General features: G+C 36.9%; 1 protein-coding gene across 3 annotated transcripts in view; it reads left to right on the top strand.

The window, feature by feature from the left end:
* magi3a (membrane associated guanylate kinase, WW and PDZ domain containing 3a) overlaps positions 1-19,783 on the top strand; it is a 148,891-nt gene that overhangs the window by 123,105 nt on the left and 6,003 nt on the right. For 2 of the 3 annotated variants that reach the window (XM_077218767.1, XM_077218768.1), the window contains 11 exons: positions 5,081-5,272; positions 8,297-8,869; positions 11,788-11,819; positions 12,488-12,677; positions 12,794-12,888; positions 12,968-13,160; positions 14,086-14,280; positions 15,327-15,512; positions 15,707-15,803; positions 18,764-18,869; positions 19,351-19,488. In XM_077218767.1, the coding sequence (XP_077074882.1) occupies positions 5,081-5,272; positions 8,297-8,869; positions 11,788-11,819; positions 12,488-12,677; positions 12,794-12,888; positions 12,968-13,160; positions 14,086-14,280; positions 15,327-15,512; positions 15,707-15,803; positions 18,764-18,869; positions 19,351-19,488 (1,997 nt within the window). Of the gene's footprint in view, positions 1-5,080; positions 5,273-8,296; positions 8,870-11,787; positions 11,820-12,487; positions 12,678-12,793; positions 12,889-12,967; positions 13,161-14,085; positions 14,281-15,326; positions 15,513-15,706; positions 15,804-18,763; positions 18,870-19,350; positions 19,493-19,783 lie in introns of all 3 variants that reach the window. The other variant, XM_077218769.1, reaches the window with a different exon arrangement.

The raw sequence follows: 19,783 nt of genomic DNA, 5'->3' as shown, positions 1-19,783 counted from the left end.
TTTTTGTTTTATTTCATTTTTTGCCACTTTATGTATCTACTTTAATACATTTTTTATTCCTGTGATGGCAAAGCTGAATTTTCAGCAGCCAATACTCCAGTCTTTAGTGTCACATGATCCTTTTAGAAATAGTTTAATATGCGGGTTTGTTGCTAAAGAAACATTTCTTATTATTGTCAATGTTGAAAACACTTTAGCTGCTATTTTTATGGAATCCATAATTTATATTTTCAGTATTCTTTGATTAATAGAATGTTTAAAGAAATGCATTTATTTGAAATAGATTTTTTTTTAACAATGTAAACATTTTCACTGTCAATTTTGATCAACATAGTGCATCCTCGATAGGCTAGAGTTTCTAAAACCAGCCTAAGGTGGTTTTCTGGTCTAAACCGGTTAAAACTAGTCCAAGCTGGTGTTTAGTTAGTCGGTCAGCTGTTCTGTGGTGACAGGAAACAATTCAATGGGAATGAGATCAGGAAGTGACAAAAGTCACATGCAAACTGTTTCCTGCATTGTCATGCAATATTTCTGTCTTCACTGAAAATGAATATTGTGTGAAGAAACAGTGTGCCAGCTGAACATATTTTATGCTTAATACAAAGATGGTGTTGCAGGATTTGAGACTTCAGAGCCAGCCGGCGTGATGTGGCAAAAATAGAAACCAAGCGACCATCAAATTATCTAGACACGCGTTACTTGTGTCAAGGTCATTGCTTGTTAGGACAAAACACAGATTAGCATGGAACAAAAAATGATTTACTTCTTGATGTTTTATCATGTCACACACAAAGGTACAAAAGCTGTCACTGGGGCGGTACCTGTTCAAAAGATACTAATATATACCATTTGATTTATATACCATTTAATATGTACCAGTGAACTCATAAGAAATTCATGAGAAGGTCAGGTATTGATTTAAGTTGTGGCAGAACATTTCCATCAGAAGAACTCAATCAGCATCTGGTGTTGATATGATCTGTGGTTGAATTCTGTCAGCTAGCATGTGTGTTTTACCATCTGTGTGTGTTTGACCGTGTACTTGCTTACGCTCACCTACGCCAGATTTTGTATGTTTATGTTCGTGTTCCACTTTGTTGCTGGTGTTTCACTGTTAATTTAACATCCTTGTTCTGTCCTCTATTATGTGACACTAAGCAGTACCTCTGACTCTTTCATTTTTACGCTTTCTCTCACTGCGTTTTTCTTGTTTACAAGAGGTGTTTGCTCATCTATCAGGTGTTAAAGCATCAGTTTAAACACACACTCGTTCCATGTCAAATTTGCATACTCTCTGTCCTAAATAGGAAGCAAAATAAGAGTACACTGAAAAGTCTAATACTGCTAATGCTAACATGCATTAAATAGTGCTAATGTTAACATGTAAACACAATGGCTGCGTCTGAAAACTTCCCTATCCATCAATTACTTTGCAGGCAGCGTTTACATGCGAAGGTACCTTACAGAACTGATTTTTGGACAGACTTCTTAGGCAGTATAACAGTTGAATGATCTAAAACAAAATAGAGACCGCTTTGGTGATAACTAAGCAAATATTTAATTACTACAATAATAATTTCTTGCTTGAAATTCCATCAAAAATTGAAATAGTTGGTCAAAAATGTATATTTAAACACAAATTGACCACCAACCGCAACTTTCAGACGCTTTATTTTTTAGCTTGACTGTCATGGAATGGAACGTACAGGATTGTGGGATATCAAAGGCAGCGAAGGATACATCTATTCTGCCTTCAAAAATCGATCAGATGAAGGTATCTCAGGAGACAGAAAGTAAAGCTAACATTAAATTCGGATGTGTCTTGATGAGTTCCTACCTTGGATGCAGCCAGTCACTACTCAACAAGTCTGTGGTATCAAGATGCTAAACAAGGCTGCATTTATTTGATCAAAAATACTGTAAAATTTCTTTAAAAAAAAAAAAATCTTATCCAGGCCACTTCCAAATGACTCTGTCCAACCCATTTTTGTAATGTTAATATACTAACATAATTTGGATGTCTTTATTAGATTAGAGATTATACTGTCATCTGTCTTATCTGAATATATTTTATATGTTGGCCGGCCAACAAATGACTTCAGTTCAGTTTCAGCTTGTTCAAGGTTAAACCAGACTTTGGCTGTTAGTTGTTTGGAGTCCCTGAGCTTTGCTGTCTCCTGTGTGTTCCTGTGTCCTCTGAGCACTGATTTTGTTCTCCTATCCCCTCTGGAAGGCTGGCAGTGGACGTCTGTTCTGTCTCATTAGTGAACGCAGGCGCACGTTATGCTCTGTTAGCTGGCCAAGACACTTTAATGAGTGGATGGTTACTGCCTAGTTGAGAATAGGACAGGAATGAGTGTGCACAAATATAAGCAAAAATATAATGCAGTCATTCAGAGAATAATCAGATATTATAACCATAACTATACCATTCTACCCACCATTATAAGAGTAAAGACAAAATTCATGCATTTCATTTATTTTAATTTAAGTAATTATAAAACAATTATAGCTCTTGCCACTCCGCTTGTGCCTTTGGGTCATTTCCGACAACACACACACGTGTTGGAATTCCATGTTTAATGGGGACTTTCTATAGACATAATGATTGTTAACTGTACAGAATATTCTCTCCCCTAAACACAACCCTCACAGACAACATTCTGCATTTTACATTAAAAAAAACTATTAGTGTGATTTATAATCTCTTTTCTTCATGGGGACCAAAAAATGTGGTATTAAAAATTTGTGGTATTACTATCCTTGTGGACACTGACACATAGACACAAACACACACACACACACATCGCTCATACTACACTTTTAATTATACTCCGACATTTAATAATCAGACTCAGCAGCCCTTTATGCATGAGAAGCATAATAAAGTGAACATAAACATCAACCCTCCCCCTTTTCCCACAATTCCCTCACCGGCTGAATGTGAAAACAGCACTACAGGCACAGAGAGAGAGAGAGAGAGAGAGAGAGAGAGAGAGAGAGAGAGAGAGAGAGAGAGAGAGAGAGAGAGAGAGAGAGAGAGAGAGAGAGAGAGAGAGAGAGAGAGAGAGAGAGAGAGAGAGAGAGAGAAATCTAGTATGCAACAATGGGTTTATGTGTACCTGTGACCAAAAACCAACTCGCACATACTTGTGGCGCACAGTTCAAATGTGTGCTATGGTTATTACAATCAACATAATCCTTTTCATAGGGCCAGTCCGACTCATCAATGTGGATATTATGCAAATCTAATTCCCACCACACATGGCGAGATACCCATTCCTGCTCTCCTAATGAGATTGATGTGGCCTCATCTGATACTGCTGGCACTCTCAAATGAGACAAGGAAAAAAATTAAACCGCTGTGTTATAAATGACAGTAATTAGTGTACGATCCGCCATTTACAGCTGATTCAGAGTCAGCGTTGAACACCTTCATCTTAAATTAATAGTTCACCCAAAAACGAAAACAACATGGAACCATTGTGAACTTAAAAAAAAAAAAAAGAAGAAACTGGAAGCAAAAGACTGATCTAACACCAGTGGTGAAATTATGTACAGACACTCAAACCATGTGATAAAAAAAAATACACGTAGAGAGAGAAAAGGACAGCTGCATTTTCAGTCTCTGCATTATTTTTATATAATTGCTAGTTTCAGTCTATATTGTTTCATAAATCTGTATGATTATCTGATATAAGTGCTCAGTGCTGTTGTGCTTCACATAACTTATTGAGCAGCAAGAAACAGGCTCTTTTATTTAATGGATACTTTCTACACATAATTTCCACAGTCCTTAGGGTTTTTTTGTAAAATCCAATAATTATAGAATGGATTTTGGAAATGTGTAATATTCCCCTCAAGAGTTGGCAGGCATCATCAATGGTGAAGTAGAGAATGATACCCAAAACTATTGTGCAATATTTGACTAGTCTTTTTGTTGTTGTATTTGTTGCAAGTTAATATTTTATACACTACCGATCAAAAGTTTTTGGTTAGTAAGTTATTGTTGTTTGTTAAATAAAGAAAACTTCTATTTTGCTAAGGATGCGTTAACTTGATCAAAAGTGACCGTAAAGACTTTTACATTGTGTCAAAACATTTCTATTTCAAATTATTGCTGTTCAGTTGAACTTTCTATTCATCCTGAAAACAGTATCACGGTTTTCCTCAAGAATATTAAGCAGCACAACGGTTTTCAACATTGATAATAGTAAGAAATGTTTATAGAGCACCAAATCAGCTTATTAAATTGACTGAAGACTGGAGTAATTATGCTGAATATTCAGCTTTGCCATCACAGGAATAAAAATTACATTTTAAAACATTAAATAAGAAAACAGTTATTTTAAATTGTAATAATATTTTTTATTTAGAGTAGTTCAAAATGTCCTCACTATAGCAAAATAATTTATACAGCTGGCAATGAGCAATTGGCATGTGCTCACTGACCCCGTATTGGTTTAAGAAAAAAAAAAGTAAATCATTACCAGCTCAGAAAACATTTTATCAGATGAAAACATCAGCAAATGTAGTTTGAGCATTTACATAGTGATTATTAATGAAAAGTTCTTAACCAGAACACTCTTATGAATATGCTTTTGTGAAGGTAAATGGTGAGGAGTAATTGAGGTAAAGTGTAATGAATGGACTGTGTTGATTAATTGAAGTGTATGTGGATATTTACAGAACAATCCCACTATCATTCACTCATTTAGTAATGTATATTTTACTCTCTCTCTCTCTCTCTCTCTCTCTCTCTCTCTCTCTCTCTGTTGCATTATTCAATACGAATGACTAATGGTATCCAGACTTCTCTCTTTTTCTGTAGTTCTCTCTGTGTAATATTCCCCTCTGTTCTCTCTGTTCTCTGTTTCTTTCTGAGCCTTTTTTTCATGGTGGTTTCAGCTGTACAGTAATAAACACCGCAGGAACAGATTAGTTTAAAAGGGAACTTCATTGATTTTGACAAACATTTGAGTTTTCTCTACTAACAGCTTGCTTAAGTCCACACACCTTGTCTTGCCCAGTAAACAAGTTTTGAATTGTTAGTCTCACTTACTTACTCTCTGTCTTTTAGATGAAGCTGGTTTGAGGGGATTCACGCGGGACCCATCTCAGTTGCAGGGTGCTATCCTGCGCACAACTCTGAAGAAGAGTCCTCAGGGCTTCGGTTTCACCATCATCGGTGGAGACCGACCAGATGAATTCCTTCAAGTGAAAAACGTCCTGAGAGATGGACCTGCCGCGCACGATAACAAAATCGCTTCGGGTAAATCCGCTTGGCTCCTGTTCATTTAGCTCTGAGGCAACATGTTGCTTATTTTATGAATATTGATAAGCCATCAGGTAATTAATCGGATCTAAGTAAAGTTAAACCCATTAACACCCTGGCTCATTCAATCACATTGTCGGATGCCACATTCATTTCTTGGCACATTGCTGGGTTACCATATTCCAAGTAAATAATCCTGTGAAAGTGGCCACAGCGGGATTGCGTAGATAGTGGTAGAATAAATCAGAATCAGTGGGTGAGCAACAGGGGAACTGGCTTTCCTGCACAGTCGTGTTTTGCGATAATTGAACGCTTACACCAACACTCACTACCCTCCATTACAATGCGAGGAAACAACTGCCAGTATACTGGCTCTCTGGAGACATCAATCTGTACATAGAATTGTAAAACATTTTAACCGAGATATACATTTAATTCTGGATTTGAGTGTGGCGCAATAAACATGCTTCAGCTGGTTCAAAGAGGCTTGCTGAGGGGTAAATTCATCTGAATCCAATTTCTTTATGCAAATTCTTTAAATTTGTCAGGCTATCAAAAACGCCATAGAGGGCGGTTTATGAGCCTCTCTTTGACCCGGCAAAACATTAATCCATTACAAATATATTTTAATTGTAGATTCTCACTGTTTACTTATGTTGGTATTTGTCTATCTCTGCCAGAGTCTGGTCCCAACTCATTTAGGGCTAGATTGACAAAACAGGGCAATGAGAGTGAGAATTTAGCATGAGAGTGCAATTCCAAAAAAGTGCTGATGGTGGTGGAAAGTTCTGCATGTGATCTACTGACAACGCGCAAATTAAAGAACAAAGGCGCAGCCGGATCATTTCCATAGTGACCAACACAATCTATCAAGACCTGCACAAATTAGCGTCTGGTTTAAGACGTGCTTTTTTGGGCGGTAAATAATGGTGCAAATACCAGTAAATTGACTAGCGCAAACCTTAGTAAATCCCCTTGCATGATTCATTTAAATACTCTCCTCCCATAAACTCCTACTAATGCATATGCAACAAGGCCTTTTCAACGCTTATTTTTTAACGTTTTTTTAACAGCAAAAAAGGGTTTGCGCTGGCACAAGCGGTTAGCAAATCTGTTCCTTAAAGGTGCAATAGGTGATCTGGGAAATGCTAACTTTAGCCTGCTAGCATCAAAAGCATACAATCCCACCCTCCCTGCAAAAGCCATCCAAAGCCATGCCTCCTACAGTAATATCGTGAAATATTATTACAATTTCAAATGGTTTTCTAGTTTAATATATTTTAATTGCAATGTATTCCTGTGATGGTAAAGCTGAATTTTCTGCAGCCATTACTCCAGTATTCAGTGTCACATGATCCTTCAGAAACAATTATAATCTTGTTGCTCAAGTAACATTACTGATTATCAATGTTGAAAACCGTTGTGCTGCTTAATATTTTTGAGGAAACGGTGATACATTTATTTTTCAGTGTATTTTTCTTTAATGAATAAAAAGTTCAAAAGAACAGCAATTATTTGAATAAAAGTCAGCCAAACTGTTTGTTAAGAGACATGCAATATTCATCAGGCCGGTCAGTAAGAAATAATTTACATCTAAACTATGGTCTAAAAACGAATACCATCATGGCTAGTTGTAGACCTGGCCCAGTTACCTGCGAGTTCCTGGTGATCTGAAATAAACATTGATGCTTGTGGTGCTTTGACAGTGTTTTCCATGCCAATATTACTGTATAAGCAGCAGGATGACTCAGGTAGAACAATCACTTTCAAGAAGTGAAGCGAGCCTGGAAGGATGCCATTGAGTGGTCCGGAATAGAAAAGGATGCTGGAATCCCCCAACGTTCTCTGCATTGATCAATAGACACACTTATCATTAGATAGACTGCACCAACTGAGCGGATCATTGGCTTTAACTCGAGTAATGCTTGTGTGGGCACTGCCTCTTTATCACTGCATATCATACTCCATACACATTCCCCCATTAACAGAACAAAAGGAGCCAAGACAGCTCTCATTGCTGGAATCAAAATGAACAGTTTAAACACACTGGCAGAATTTGTTTGTGCCGAAGTTTGAGCTGAAATGGACACTGTAGTCATGTTCCAGATCCTAGTGAGTTGCTGTCTGTTGTCTACAGCTACCTTCAAAGTCACTATGCTGGGTAAAATGATATCTTATTTGTGACTGATTTAAAAAGCTCTATATAGACTTAAATACAAATAGACTTTAATGGTCACATCCCACACACATATGGAGTACATGAGTCTAATGTTGCTAAGCTAAAGCAAATTGCGAAGCACGCACATACATTGGGTGAAATTTTTTTTTTGTTGGTACTTTTCAGTACTAAGATATATAGATATATACACACTAAAATTGGTGCTATGCATTTTGGAAGTGCTGCATTCATGCTACCTTAGATTAAATCCAAAAATATGTATTTTATACACACTCTGAAACAACCGTTGCATTAGGAATGGAATGAATCTAGTGTTTGCATGTTGATAGGCTAAAACAAAATATAGCACAAAAACAGTATTGTTATTTTTGACTAAAGCTATTAAAAATCTTTTTCATTCATTGAAATAAAGCTCTAATGAAATTATAGATGAAAAACTTGAAAATCTTGAAAAAGAAATTAGAAATGAGAAAAATTACAAAAGCATATAACAAAATATGAAAATATGAAAATGAAAGCTAATTCAAAATGTTATTAAATACTAAAATAGTATAATATCAAATATACTAAAAGCACATATTACACACAAATATTGGGGTAAATAGTGGATTTTAATTACATGGAACAAATTGTCTGGGCTTGTCATGTGACGCCTTACATTTAAGCCAAAACAATGTATTTTACAAGGCATAGAAACTCTGCTCCATCCTGTTTGGAACAGCTTTTGCATCAGGATTGCAGTTTTGGTGCTTAAACCTGCTGTCTAGGTAAGGCAGCACACTAGGGTTTGGAACAGATCCGACATCTGCTTCATTCATGCTTTTTCTTCCTCTCTTGTGTAGGTGATGTTATAGTGGACATAAACGGTGCATGTGTGCTAGGAAAGACCCATGCAGATGTGGTGCAGATGTTCCAGTCCATTCCTGTGAATCAGTATGTGGATATGGTCTTGTGCCGTGGATACCCACTCCCAGAGGACACCAATTCCAGCGAAGAGGGCACAGGTGACATAATGACTGCCATGCCGGGGATGGACGGGCAGCCCATCCATTCAGAAGGCACCCCCTCCCTGCAGGACCTTCATTACATGAGCACCGATAGCAGACACCCAGCAGCAGCAATGCCCAACGGACGCTACCCAGAGGCGGGGGAGAGCACCCTGCTGCAGCCCGAGCTGGTCAGCGTGCCTTTGGTAAAGGGGCCGAGTGGATTTGGCTTTGCCATCGCAGACTGTCCGCTCGGCCAGAAAGTGAAGATGATTCTGGACGCGCAGTGGTGCCGAGGTCTGCTGAAGGGGGATGTGATAAAGGACATTAACAGGCAGAATGTACAGACCCTCTCCCACTCACAGGTGGTGGACATCCTCAAAGACCTGCCCGTGGGCAGCGAGGTCAACGTGCTGGTGCTCAGAGGAGGTGAGTGATGGAGAGAGTGTGACCAATTACACCCATCAATGTTTGACTTACACCCGCATTGCATGCCAGACCTGGCCCTAGTGACAGTTAAAGGGATAGTTCACCCAAAAATGTCATTTATCAGTTATTAGTTATGTCATTATTTATATTTATTTTAGTATTGTTTATATACTATTGTAGAATTTATTCATATATTTAATTCTTATTATTAATTTTGGGGTAAGTTTTAGTAATGTTGTCACAAGTATATAAATCATAGAGGATCTTAACCTTAAAATCTGAAATGAAATAAATTTTAGTTAAAATTTTGTCATTTAAAAAAGATAAAACAATTAAAAATTTACTATCACATAATAGATTTTTTATTATTGCTAAATAGGTTTAATTTATTAGTTTTAGTTTTAGTACTTCAACTTAATTTTCTACTCCTATCATTTCAGTTAGCTGCAATGGCTGAATAAAAAAAAATGTATTCTAGGTTTTCATCTAATATTTATTTTTTATTGCAGTTAACAAAAAGGATCTTCATTGTTTTAGGGGCCATTTACTTGACACATTTTTTAACTAAAAACTTTTTATGCATTTGACTGTTCATTTACACAACAATGCCAAAATTTGGGGACCTGAAAATGCAAACTTTTGAAAACGGCTTCAAACTGCAAGTTTTTGAAAATGTTAACGATTATCTTCTCCGTGTAAAATACAAAAACCTGAATTTGTGACATCATGCGCATCTGTATTACATGTTCATTCTATAGGTACGTAGCTTTTCTTTAGAAAGGAAATGGCCTGACAACGTTGTCGTCTGCACACGAATAACAAAGGAAAAACTTTTCTTCTTTTTTTTTTCTCGTTTAAACACGTACCCTTATTTAACATTAAACTCAGGGAGACAAAGGTGAAGAAAAAGAAAGTGATTTATGTACACTGAAGATGTGTGAAGAAGAGTAGAGCGAGAGACATAGCGGGGAGGGTGAGAGCTGAAACAGATAGACAGTCGTGTTTGAGTGATAATCCTGTGTTTGATCAAATCTTCACATTTTATCGAGACTGAACATCATATATAATTATGAGTCTGTTAAAGCCTAAAGGAAAGAGTGTTCGCACTTATGCATCGTGACACTGAAAATACTAGATCGCACCATCTCGGTACATCAGGTTACTGTTGTGATTAATGTTAATTTGTGAAATAATCAAGATTAAGTGATGTCATTCTTAATTACTCTTCATTTGTGTACAAAGTCTCTGATTACAACTTCCGTTTTTTCTTCTGCAGTTTGTCGACACTTTATCAATAGTTTATATACAGTAGATGAATCTCATTAAAACAGTTACACCAGTTCTACCATCTGAACTTGCAGAGAAAACCCTCCGACAGCGTTTTAATTGAACTGAAGACTGAATTTGTGTGCACAGCAGTGGGCGCATAGTGGCTATACACACAGATCTATATTGCATCTAGTCTGTGGTTTGTCTGGAGCCCAAGTGAAAATATCAGGTTCTGTGTTCAATTGCTCACTTCTAAGATTCGGCTGTCACAGTGCTGCTATCGGGTTGTGGCTACAAAAGGTCAAGCGTATTCATAAGCAAGCTTTTCTTCTCTGCCTTATACAAACACCGTCATATGCTCGAAAATCTTCACAAAGCACTGCATACAGCAGGTGTGGATGTTCTACATAGTCAGTTTATTAATAAAGACTGCTAGACCTTTTTAGTATTAAAAGGTAACATGCAGGGCTTTATCATATTACACAAACACACACACACACACACACACACACACACACACACACACACACACACACACACACACACACACACACACACACACACACACACACACACACACACACACACACACACACACACACACACACACACACACACAATACTGTACATAAACATGCCTGTCACAGGCCATAGTACCCCACATTGTGTATATTATGCCATATAATTTACTTTTCAGTATACATAAATGCAATGTGGATTACACTGCCCCTTAGTGGCCACTGTGGATTTTTGATGTTTTTTTTTCCACTGTATTAATTAATATAAAGCAGATTGAAATCCAGCTTCCGGAATAAATATTTTTATATATATTCTTCTACACTACCATTCAAAAGTTTGGGGTCGGAAAGATTTTTTTAATGCTATTCAATATATATTATAAAATGTAATTTATTCCTATGATGACAAAGCTGAATTTTCAGCACTCCAGTCTTCAGTGTCACATGATCCTTCAGAAATCGTTGTAATATACTGATCTGCTGTTCAAGAAACAATTGTTCTTATTATCAATGTTGAACAATCATCATTTAAGCTGCTTAAGGATTTGTTCAGGATTTGTTGATAAACAGAAATTTCATAAGAACAGCATTTGAAATAGAAGTCCTTTTTTAATTTATACATTTAATGTCACTTTTGATCAATTTAATGATGAACAAAAGCGTTATTTTTCCATCAAAAAAAAAATACTAACCCCAAATGTTTGAACCGTAGTGTATGTTTTGTTGTTCACAGTAATATTGACATGATTAATATTTTTGCAAATCTCTTGATATTGGTATTAATGGTAAAGTGTTCAAAAAATGTTTAATGTTAAAATATTCAGTATACAGTTTTTCCAGTAAGTAAGCCATTCGTAGGCTGATTTCTTTTGAAAACATGCTCTGTTTGTTTGAGCAACCCGACAGCAACATCTATCTGTTTCTCACAAACTATCTGTTTATCAGATCAATGACAGACAAAAATGACACACTCCACATTTAAAGGTATTAAATGTAATAAATAAACTGATGAATTGCGTTTTTTTTTTTCAGCAATAAACGGCCCAGACTAATTATTTAGTCTCAGAACGTTCTTTTCTAACTGTACTTGCTCATTCTCATTTCCCTCTTTCTATCTGTTTGTGCCTGCAGGTCAGACATCTCCCGTGAAGTCTCTGAAACCTGTAAGTTCAGCTAAATGTCTTTTAATTACTCAATGTTGGGGATTTAATTCAGACACGCTGGGGAATTTTGATGAAATGAAGATGAAGCAGGATGAAGTATTTATCGGCCTTGTTCTGGGTTTTTCAGCAAAGCGAGTTCCTTGCGTTCGTAGATTATTCACAGAGCAAGTGCCAAACACCATAATGTTATTTTAAGAGCTGGATATGGCGAATCACTTCGAGGCAAACAACAGTTTCTGCAGCGAACATCTCTGCTGAATCAACAGCCCCTCACGAGCGCTTCCTAGTGGGCTTCTCTCACAAGTGTTTCTCACACAGGCTCAAAAGTTGATTATTAGTTTCAGTGCTGTTTGTATAGCATTGTATTCAACACGGATATAAACGGTGTGAGTCATAAAGGCACGTTTGAGTGACTCCAGGACAAATAATGAAGATAATAATAATGAAGTTCGGTACATAATCATGCAGATATTCAGATCAATACATCACATTTTTAATACATAGGCTGTTTCTTTATCCTTTAAATCATTTTATACAATAGCCTAATAATATTAATTCGAGATGCCAGGATTTAGGATAGTACTTAATGTTACAGCACTTTAGTGAATAACACTCTTGATGAAGCTTGGCTAATGTTTGTTGCTGTGTGTGTGCATCTGTTCATTTAGATCACCTCAGCTATTCCCATTACCCAGAAGCAGGACATTTCCACCAGCTCCGTCAGTACTGAAACTCCCAGTCCGGCTGAGCCTGCGCCCCAGTCCCTCCCCTTCCCTCCACATGCCATCCGCTCCAGCTCCCCAAAACTGGACCCATCTGAGCTCTACCTCAAGTCTAAAGCCATGCTGGACAGCAAACGTGAGTTCTACCTTGACATTTGTGATCTGGTTGTGGTCATGTGACACAGAGCTATTGTTTACACCACAATATTTATGGCTGACAGCTAATTTTGTTGTTGTTGTTGTTGTTTTCAGCCTCCAACACTAAAGAGCTGGATGTGTTTATCAAGAGGAATCAGGAGACTGGATTCGGGTTCAGAGTGCTGGGTGGAGAAGGACCGGATCAGCCAGTGAGCGTTCACAGTGATTCGTCACCATATTGTCTCTACAGAAAATGATGTGACCTTTAACCACACCATCTCTCTTTAGGTGTACATTGGTGCCATCGTTCCTCTGGGTGCCGCAGAGAAGGATGGGCGTCTGCGGGCTGGAGATGAGCTCATCTGTATTGACGGCGTTCCCGTCAAAGGCAAATCTCACAAACAAGTTCTGGAGCTTATGACCAACGCTGCCCGCAACGGGCAGGTGATGTTGACCGTGCGCAGAAAGCTCACCCATCCAGGTTTGTACCCCTCTATATGAACAGTGCATGCCTGCGTTTATTTCCTGACTGCTGTAGACGTCCTCCAGAGGTTTCAGTGATACCCAGCACTCATGTCTGGAACACGATCCACTCCCTGTGAGGAATTAGCGTTTCGCTCCATTAGTTCTGAGTGAAAGACCGCGTTGAGCTATAAAATAATAACCACAAAATCAAAATTTAATGACCAGTGTTTTCAGTCAAAGCAGAGGACTCTTTATGTGCTGCAAACAGAACAATGACTCAGAAGCGCTGAGTAACCATAAAAGAACAACACACACTGGGTAATTTGGGAAAAAAACTTCAATTATGAAGCCATTATGATTATGAAATTTGGCTTTATGCCTCGTGGCAGGTTTTTTCAACACTTTCATAAATGTTCTTTTTCAGTTTTGTTAAATCACACAGGGATTTTGTTCGCTTGTTTTACTTCATGTAAGATGTTTTTTTTGCCGATAGTTCTTTCACAAATCATCGAGGCCAGATGGCATCAACTCAGTTTTGCAGAATGGATGTAAATTACAAATTGTGTTAAGCAGGACTAAGTGTGCAATGTTATTAGTTGCTTAGCGTTAGAGAATAATCAAATTACCCCAAATCATTTTATAAACAATTCAAGAGGTTGAAGAAAAACACTAGTAATTATCACTAGAAAAGCTTAATCTGGCTTTGGCGAGTATTTAAAAGAGAATTACTCACCGGCGACCATTTACTTTATATTAACAGCAAGTCGAAATGTAAAAATGATCCGCACAACATCAGTTCAACATCATTGTTGGCTAAATGTATACATGGTACAGTGCCAGTGTTGTTATTGTTAAATAAAACAATACAAAAATTACTTGAAATGTGTCTGAAATCAAATCTTTGTTCATTTAAACACTGAATATTGTATGTGCTTGAGCAGACAGAGAGGATGATGATGGAGGACAGCCTCAGGCTCCACAGGCTCCAGCGCTGGTCAACGGCTCACCCAGACCCCCCCACATCGAGATGTCCGGCCACGGCCACCCTCAGCCCTACGAAGTCACTCTTCAGCGCAAGGACAACGAGGGCTTCGGATTTGTCATCCTCACCTCTAAAAACAAGCCTCCGCCTGGAGGTTAGAAATGACTTTCAAAGCTGTTCTCCATTAGTCTCTCCTTCTCACCCACCCCATTTCTTGAGCTTTTTGCTTCTTTGCTGTCAGCTTCAGATGTGCAACTACAGACTCATAACATTATTGAAATTGTGACATAATACATTGTCTTTCATCCAGTCGCTTGAAGGTGTGATATGCGGTGCAATGCAATTACAATAATAAAATCAAAGCTAGCTTAGCTATGAAGGATAACAGTCATAAACCCAGAGCTTATTCAGATCTAATGGCTATTGTTATTAGCTCTGAATAAGGGAAAACGCTGTGAACATTTGTAGGACTTTTTTTGTGAAATTATGCTGCAAGGTTAAACATTTTGGGTGAAATATTAGTACAATTTGAAATAAATCTTTTCTATTTTAATATGTTTTAAAATGTGAATTGTTTTCTGTGATGGCAAAGCTGAATTTTCAGCATCATTACTCCAGTCTTCAGTGTCACATCCTTCAGAAATTATTCTAATATGATCTGATTTGCTGCTCAAGAGACATGTATTATTATTATTATCATCAATGCTGCACACAGTTGTGATGGTTAATATCTTTGTGGGAACCGTGATACGATTCTTTGAATATAAACTTCAAAAGAACAGCATTTATTTGAACTAGAAATCTTTTGTAACATTATAAATGCCCTGTCTCTTCTGATCATTTTAAAGTGTCCTTGCTGAATAAAAGTAGTGATTTCTTGCAATAAAGATCGTACTGACCCCAAACTTTTAAACGGCAGTGAATACAAAAATATTTTAGTTTAGTTTGAGAAAAGTATTTGAACATTGAAAAATTACATTATATATACACTGGCATGGTCATTTCATAATATATCTATATTCTATTCTATATTCATAGTATTTTTCCTGATCATGTGACAGCATAATCAGACAGATGTTTCTGGAGCTATTGAAAGCACTTCTCAGTGGTTTATAACCATCTCAGATCTTGTTGTACTTGTAGTCTGTCAATATGTTTAAGATGTATAGATGCAATAACCATTGATCCCTCTGTCCCCAGTTATCCCTCATAAGATTGGCCGCATCATAGAAGGCAGTCCCACAGACCGCTGCGGTCGGCTAAAAGTGGGCGACCGCATCTCTGCTGTGAATGGACAGTCCATTGTTGAGCTGTCGCACAATGACATTGTGCAGCTCATCAAAGAAGCTGGAAACACTGTTGCCCTCACCGTCGTGCCTGAGGAGGGTAAGCTTTTGCGAAAATTTTACTTTTTGTAAACCGTGAGCTAGTAGAAGGAAACTGTAGATTGCATTTTTTTTTTTTCTGTAACAGAAAGTTGTTGAAGCATTTGACTTTGAAGTTTGAAACTGAAACTTGGGATGGAGTTGTGTGTATATATGTGTTTTTCTGCCACACTGATAATCCTATTTATTTTTCAGAACACAGTGGACCTCCTTCAGGCACTAGTTCAGCCAAGCAGAGCCCAGCCTCTCAGCACAGAGCCGTGGGACAGCAGCCTGCCAACCGAGATGACAGGTACAAGCTCCAACCCGATGGACAGTTCACTCATTACACGCACGTACACACACAATCATTACAGTCAACACACAAACCTTTTAGTCTACAGGTTTTTTTTGGCTATCTATTATTACATGATGAGATCTATGATCATCTAAACAACGTATTTTGGTCACACTTTATACGTTGTCTTTAACTACTAGGTACTTTCACTATGTTAAAATAATTGTTAGGTACAATGTACTTATTGTGTTCATGTTGTATTGCCAAACACTGCTGTTATCGAGGTGGGATACGGGTAAGGTTAGGGAAAGGTAGGTTTAAGGGTGGGTTAAGGTGCATGCAGGTATATTATAAGTACAATAGAAAAATATTTACACAATAAATGCATTGTTTGAAATTATTAATACAATTTTTAGTGCCTAGTAGTTAAAGACACGTAATATGAAGTGGGGATGTGATTTTAAATATTTATTAAGTAAAAAGGTTTTACACAAATTGCATCCATCCTGCAGTTGTGACATAATTTTCATCTAAAACAAAGATTTTGCCCCAAAAAAGCGTACTTGTTTATCAAGGTGACAACAAATGTCTGCGATATGAGATGTGTATGTTAAAGGTAAAAATGACTTTTGAACAAAATATTTTTATTCTGCATCATTTTCAATTCAACTGTAATTTTGTATTGATTATATGTGATTAAACGGTGTGTATTTAGTGTACATATATGCTAGCAATGAAATTAGCCTTAGCAACAACAAAAAAAGGTGTCTGCAGTTTTATTCCTTTTTTTTTTAAATGTCCTTTCCATCGCTGTCCTTTACACCACAGAACGCTATTAGACACAATTCAAAGATTGAAGATGTAATGGAAATGACACTGTGAAGGAAATGTTCATAACATTTCAGAAAAATGACAATATTCTCCTTTGATGCATGTACAGTACACTACCACTCAAAAGTTTGAGGTCAGTATGATTTTTTTTTTTTATAAATACTTTTATTCAACAAGGATGCATTACATTGATCAAAAATGACAGTGAAGACATTTACAATGTTACTTTGTCTACAATAATGTAGTTTTGTATTTCAAATAAATGCTGTTCTTCTGAACTTTATACAGTATTTATCAAAGAATCCTGAAAATAAAGTCTATTACAGTTTCCACACAAAAAATTAAGCAGCACAACTGTTTTCAACATTCATAATAATAATAAATGTTTCTTGAGCAGCAAATCAGCATATTAGATTGATTTCTGAATGATCATGTGACACTGAATAATGATGCTGAAAATTTCAGCTTTACCATCACAGGAATAAATTATATTTTCAAGCATATTAAAATAGAAAACATAATAGAATGTGTTTACTGTATGTTTGATCAAATAAATGCAGCCTTGGTGAGCATAAGCGAATTTAAAAAACATTACAAATCTTATACCAACCCTAGACTTTTGAATGGTAGTAGTGTATGTCCACTGTTGGACATTGTTAGTAGACAATTTTTAAGTGTTTTAAAACCGTAGTTCTCAACTAGTTTGGCAATGGGACCCACATTTCCCCATGGTCATAAAACCGTGACCCACATTTATAGGAATTTGAACCAAGAAAATTAATTTCTCAAAATTGGTTGACGCATACCATCCCACTTGACATACACATACATTTTAAGAATATCACTAACACTGATGAATAACTATTTTTTGTTAATACAATAAAGTTAGTAAGTTGGTACAGGCCACCACAGTCATAAAAATATAGAAAATCACACAAAATGAAAATAAAGTGGTATTTTGGGTTAAGGTTATCGAAACAAAAGTTACCATGATAAACACACAATACTAACGTGAACTGTTAATAAAACATATGGACATGGATCATAATGAATAGAATGAACATGCTGTGTAAAAATTATTCCCAGATAACACAAAATTCCAGTTATGTAATTTATTGGTACTTTTTGGTAATTTCATGACTCGCTAATTTACTCACTAACTTAGCTGCGAAATTTGCATGCACATAATTTAATTTGGTCTATAGTGAAGTGATGCACAACACGCGTCCTCCGTGTTTGTGCATGTGATGTGCACAGTATGACAGGACAGAAAAGTTAATTTTCATGAGGTGAGAGATTTTTGTGTACGAAAGTGACGAAAATAGCGTGTAGAATATTGACACTGACATATAGCCTGACATCATCTCATCTGACAGCAGATACTGAATCAATGCGTTTTTCTCAGGCACTCTTTAATGAAACTGCGTCTGACAGAAGTGTCAACAGCTTTCACGCACACATTTCAAAATAAAAGTCTTGCATCAGAAAAACTTTTTAGAACTAAGTTTTGTTGTTGTTGGTGTTTCTTTAACTACACACTCTGTGACCCACCAGTTGAGAAACACTGTTTTAAAAGACTTTATTCCAAAATGTCCACAGGTGGACAAAAACACCTAAATATTCTACAAGCAAAAATACCTTGTCTTTTTATACCTGTACAAAAGCGTGTTCATTATAAATCAAACATGATATTTGTTATGTATCATGACATCCTACCCACCCCATTTACATCCTTCCATTTTCAATGACCTCTTTCCATTTCTCTTCTGTCAAGAACGCTCACTACCTCTCTTTACATTTCAAGCCCAAGCACATGGTCCAGGTCATTCTTTTCAGCAAAAAATGTAGTAGTCTTTTTGCGAACTCGCTCCACAGTCAAGGCTCAGATAAGATGGGCAGCCACTGTTAAAGCTTTTACACACACTTAAGACCAACAAAAGAATGTAATGAGCTCCGCAGACCATTGACGTCTGGAACAGAGACCCTCAGCCTCTTTGTAGGAATTACAATTTTGCTGCACATTCTCATGAACAAAAAACTCTATTAGCTGTGAATAAAATGGTGTTGGATTAACGGAGATGCTTTTATTTTGCTCACCAGTTCATGTAATGGCCTAAAGCAGTCTTTAATTGTGTGTCATGTAGGAATGGCATCGAGATGGAGGAGAGGAAAGACACCATGGCCCGAGCGGAGTACAAATCCCTGCCTCGGGGTGAGATGGGTACTGTCGTCACCTCAGGACCAAAGCAGGTGAGATGGAAATGAGACGGCTGCAGTGCTCTGAGTAATATTTCCTGTTAGGCTTGCAGTAATAGAGTTTAAAAATTATTATGCAACCGATGTAAGTACTTCATTTTTATGCAGCCCATGTTTTATGAAGATTCAATTACATTTAAAACTTTTAGACGGATGCATTTGTCACCTCAAGCTTTCTCACTATAGGCTACAGTAACTTTATGAGCAATGAAATAAGGGAAATGTTTGCAAAATAAGTCATATATAATGATAAAGACTGAGCTGAGATATGCAAATGAAGTGTCATTTCTCATTAGCACTGATAGGTGTGGAAGAGTAGTTTGCTTTTTCACATTTGTTTTTGATGAAAGCTAGAAATGTGTGATATTATATGTGCATAGTTTAGTGACTTTACACTGCAGTTATATGTAATATGAACAGTCTTGAAGTTAAATTTAGATTGCTTATTTTAATATGCCAAAACGTTGCTTTTCAGGGCTGTTATCCCGTGGAGTTAGAGAGAGGACAGAGAGGTTTTGGCTTTAGTCTGCGAGGAGGGAAGGAATATAACATGGGCCTCTTCATCCTCAGACTAGCTGAGGACGGTCCCGCACTGAAAGATAGCAGGATACATGTGAGTTCTAATAACCATCTCAGATTCTTACATTAATACATGACAGATCCTACAGTGAATGCACAATGATTTACATATTTAAATCAAATAGAATAATACACTATTTTTCAAAAGTTTGGGGTCATTCAAATTTGTGTGAATCTTATGCTCATTTAGGTTGCATTTATTTATGCATATAAATAAATCATATTTATTTATTTTACACCACAGTAAGAACTGTAATACTGTGAAATAATTTAAAATAATTGTTTTCAACTTATTCTTTTAATTTATTCACCATCATTACTCCAGTCTT

Source organism: Siphateles boraxobius, unplaced genomic scaffold (genome assembly GCF_051911475.1).
Source record: "Siphateles boraxobius isolate OS27281-9 unplaced genomic scaffold, OSU_SipBor_1 77, whole genome shotgun sequence".
NCBI lineage: Eukaryota > Metazoa > Chordata > Actinopteri > Cypriniformes > Leuciscidae > Siphateles > Siphateles boraxobius.
Note: the sequence above shows the minus strand (reverse complement) of the source record. Positions and strands in the feature narration are given on the sequence as shown.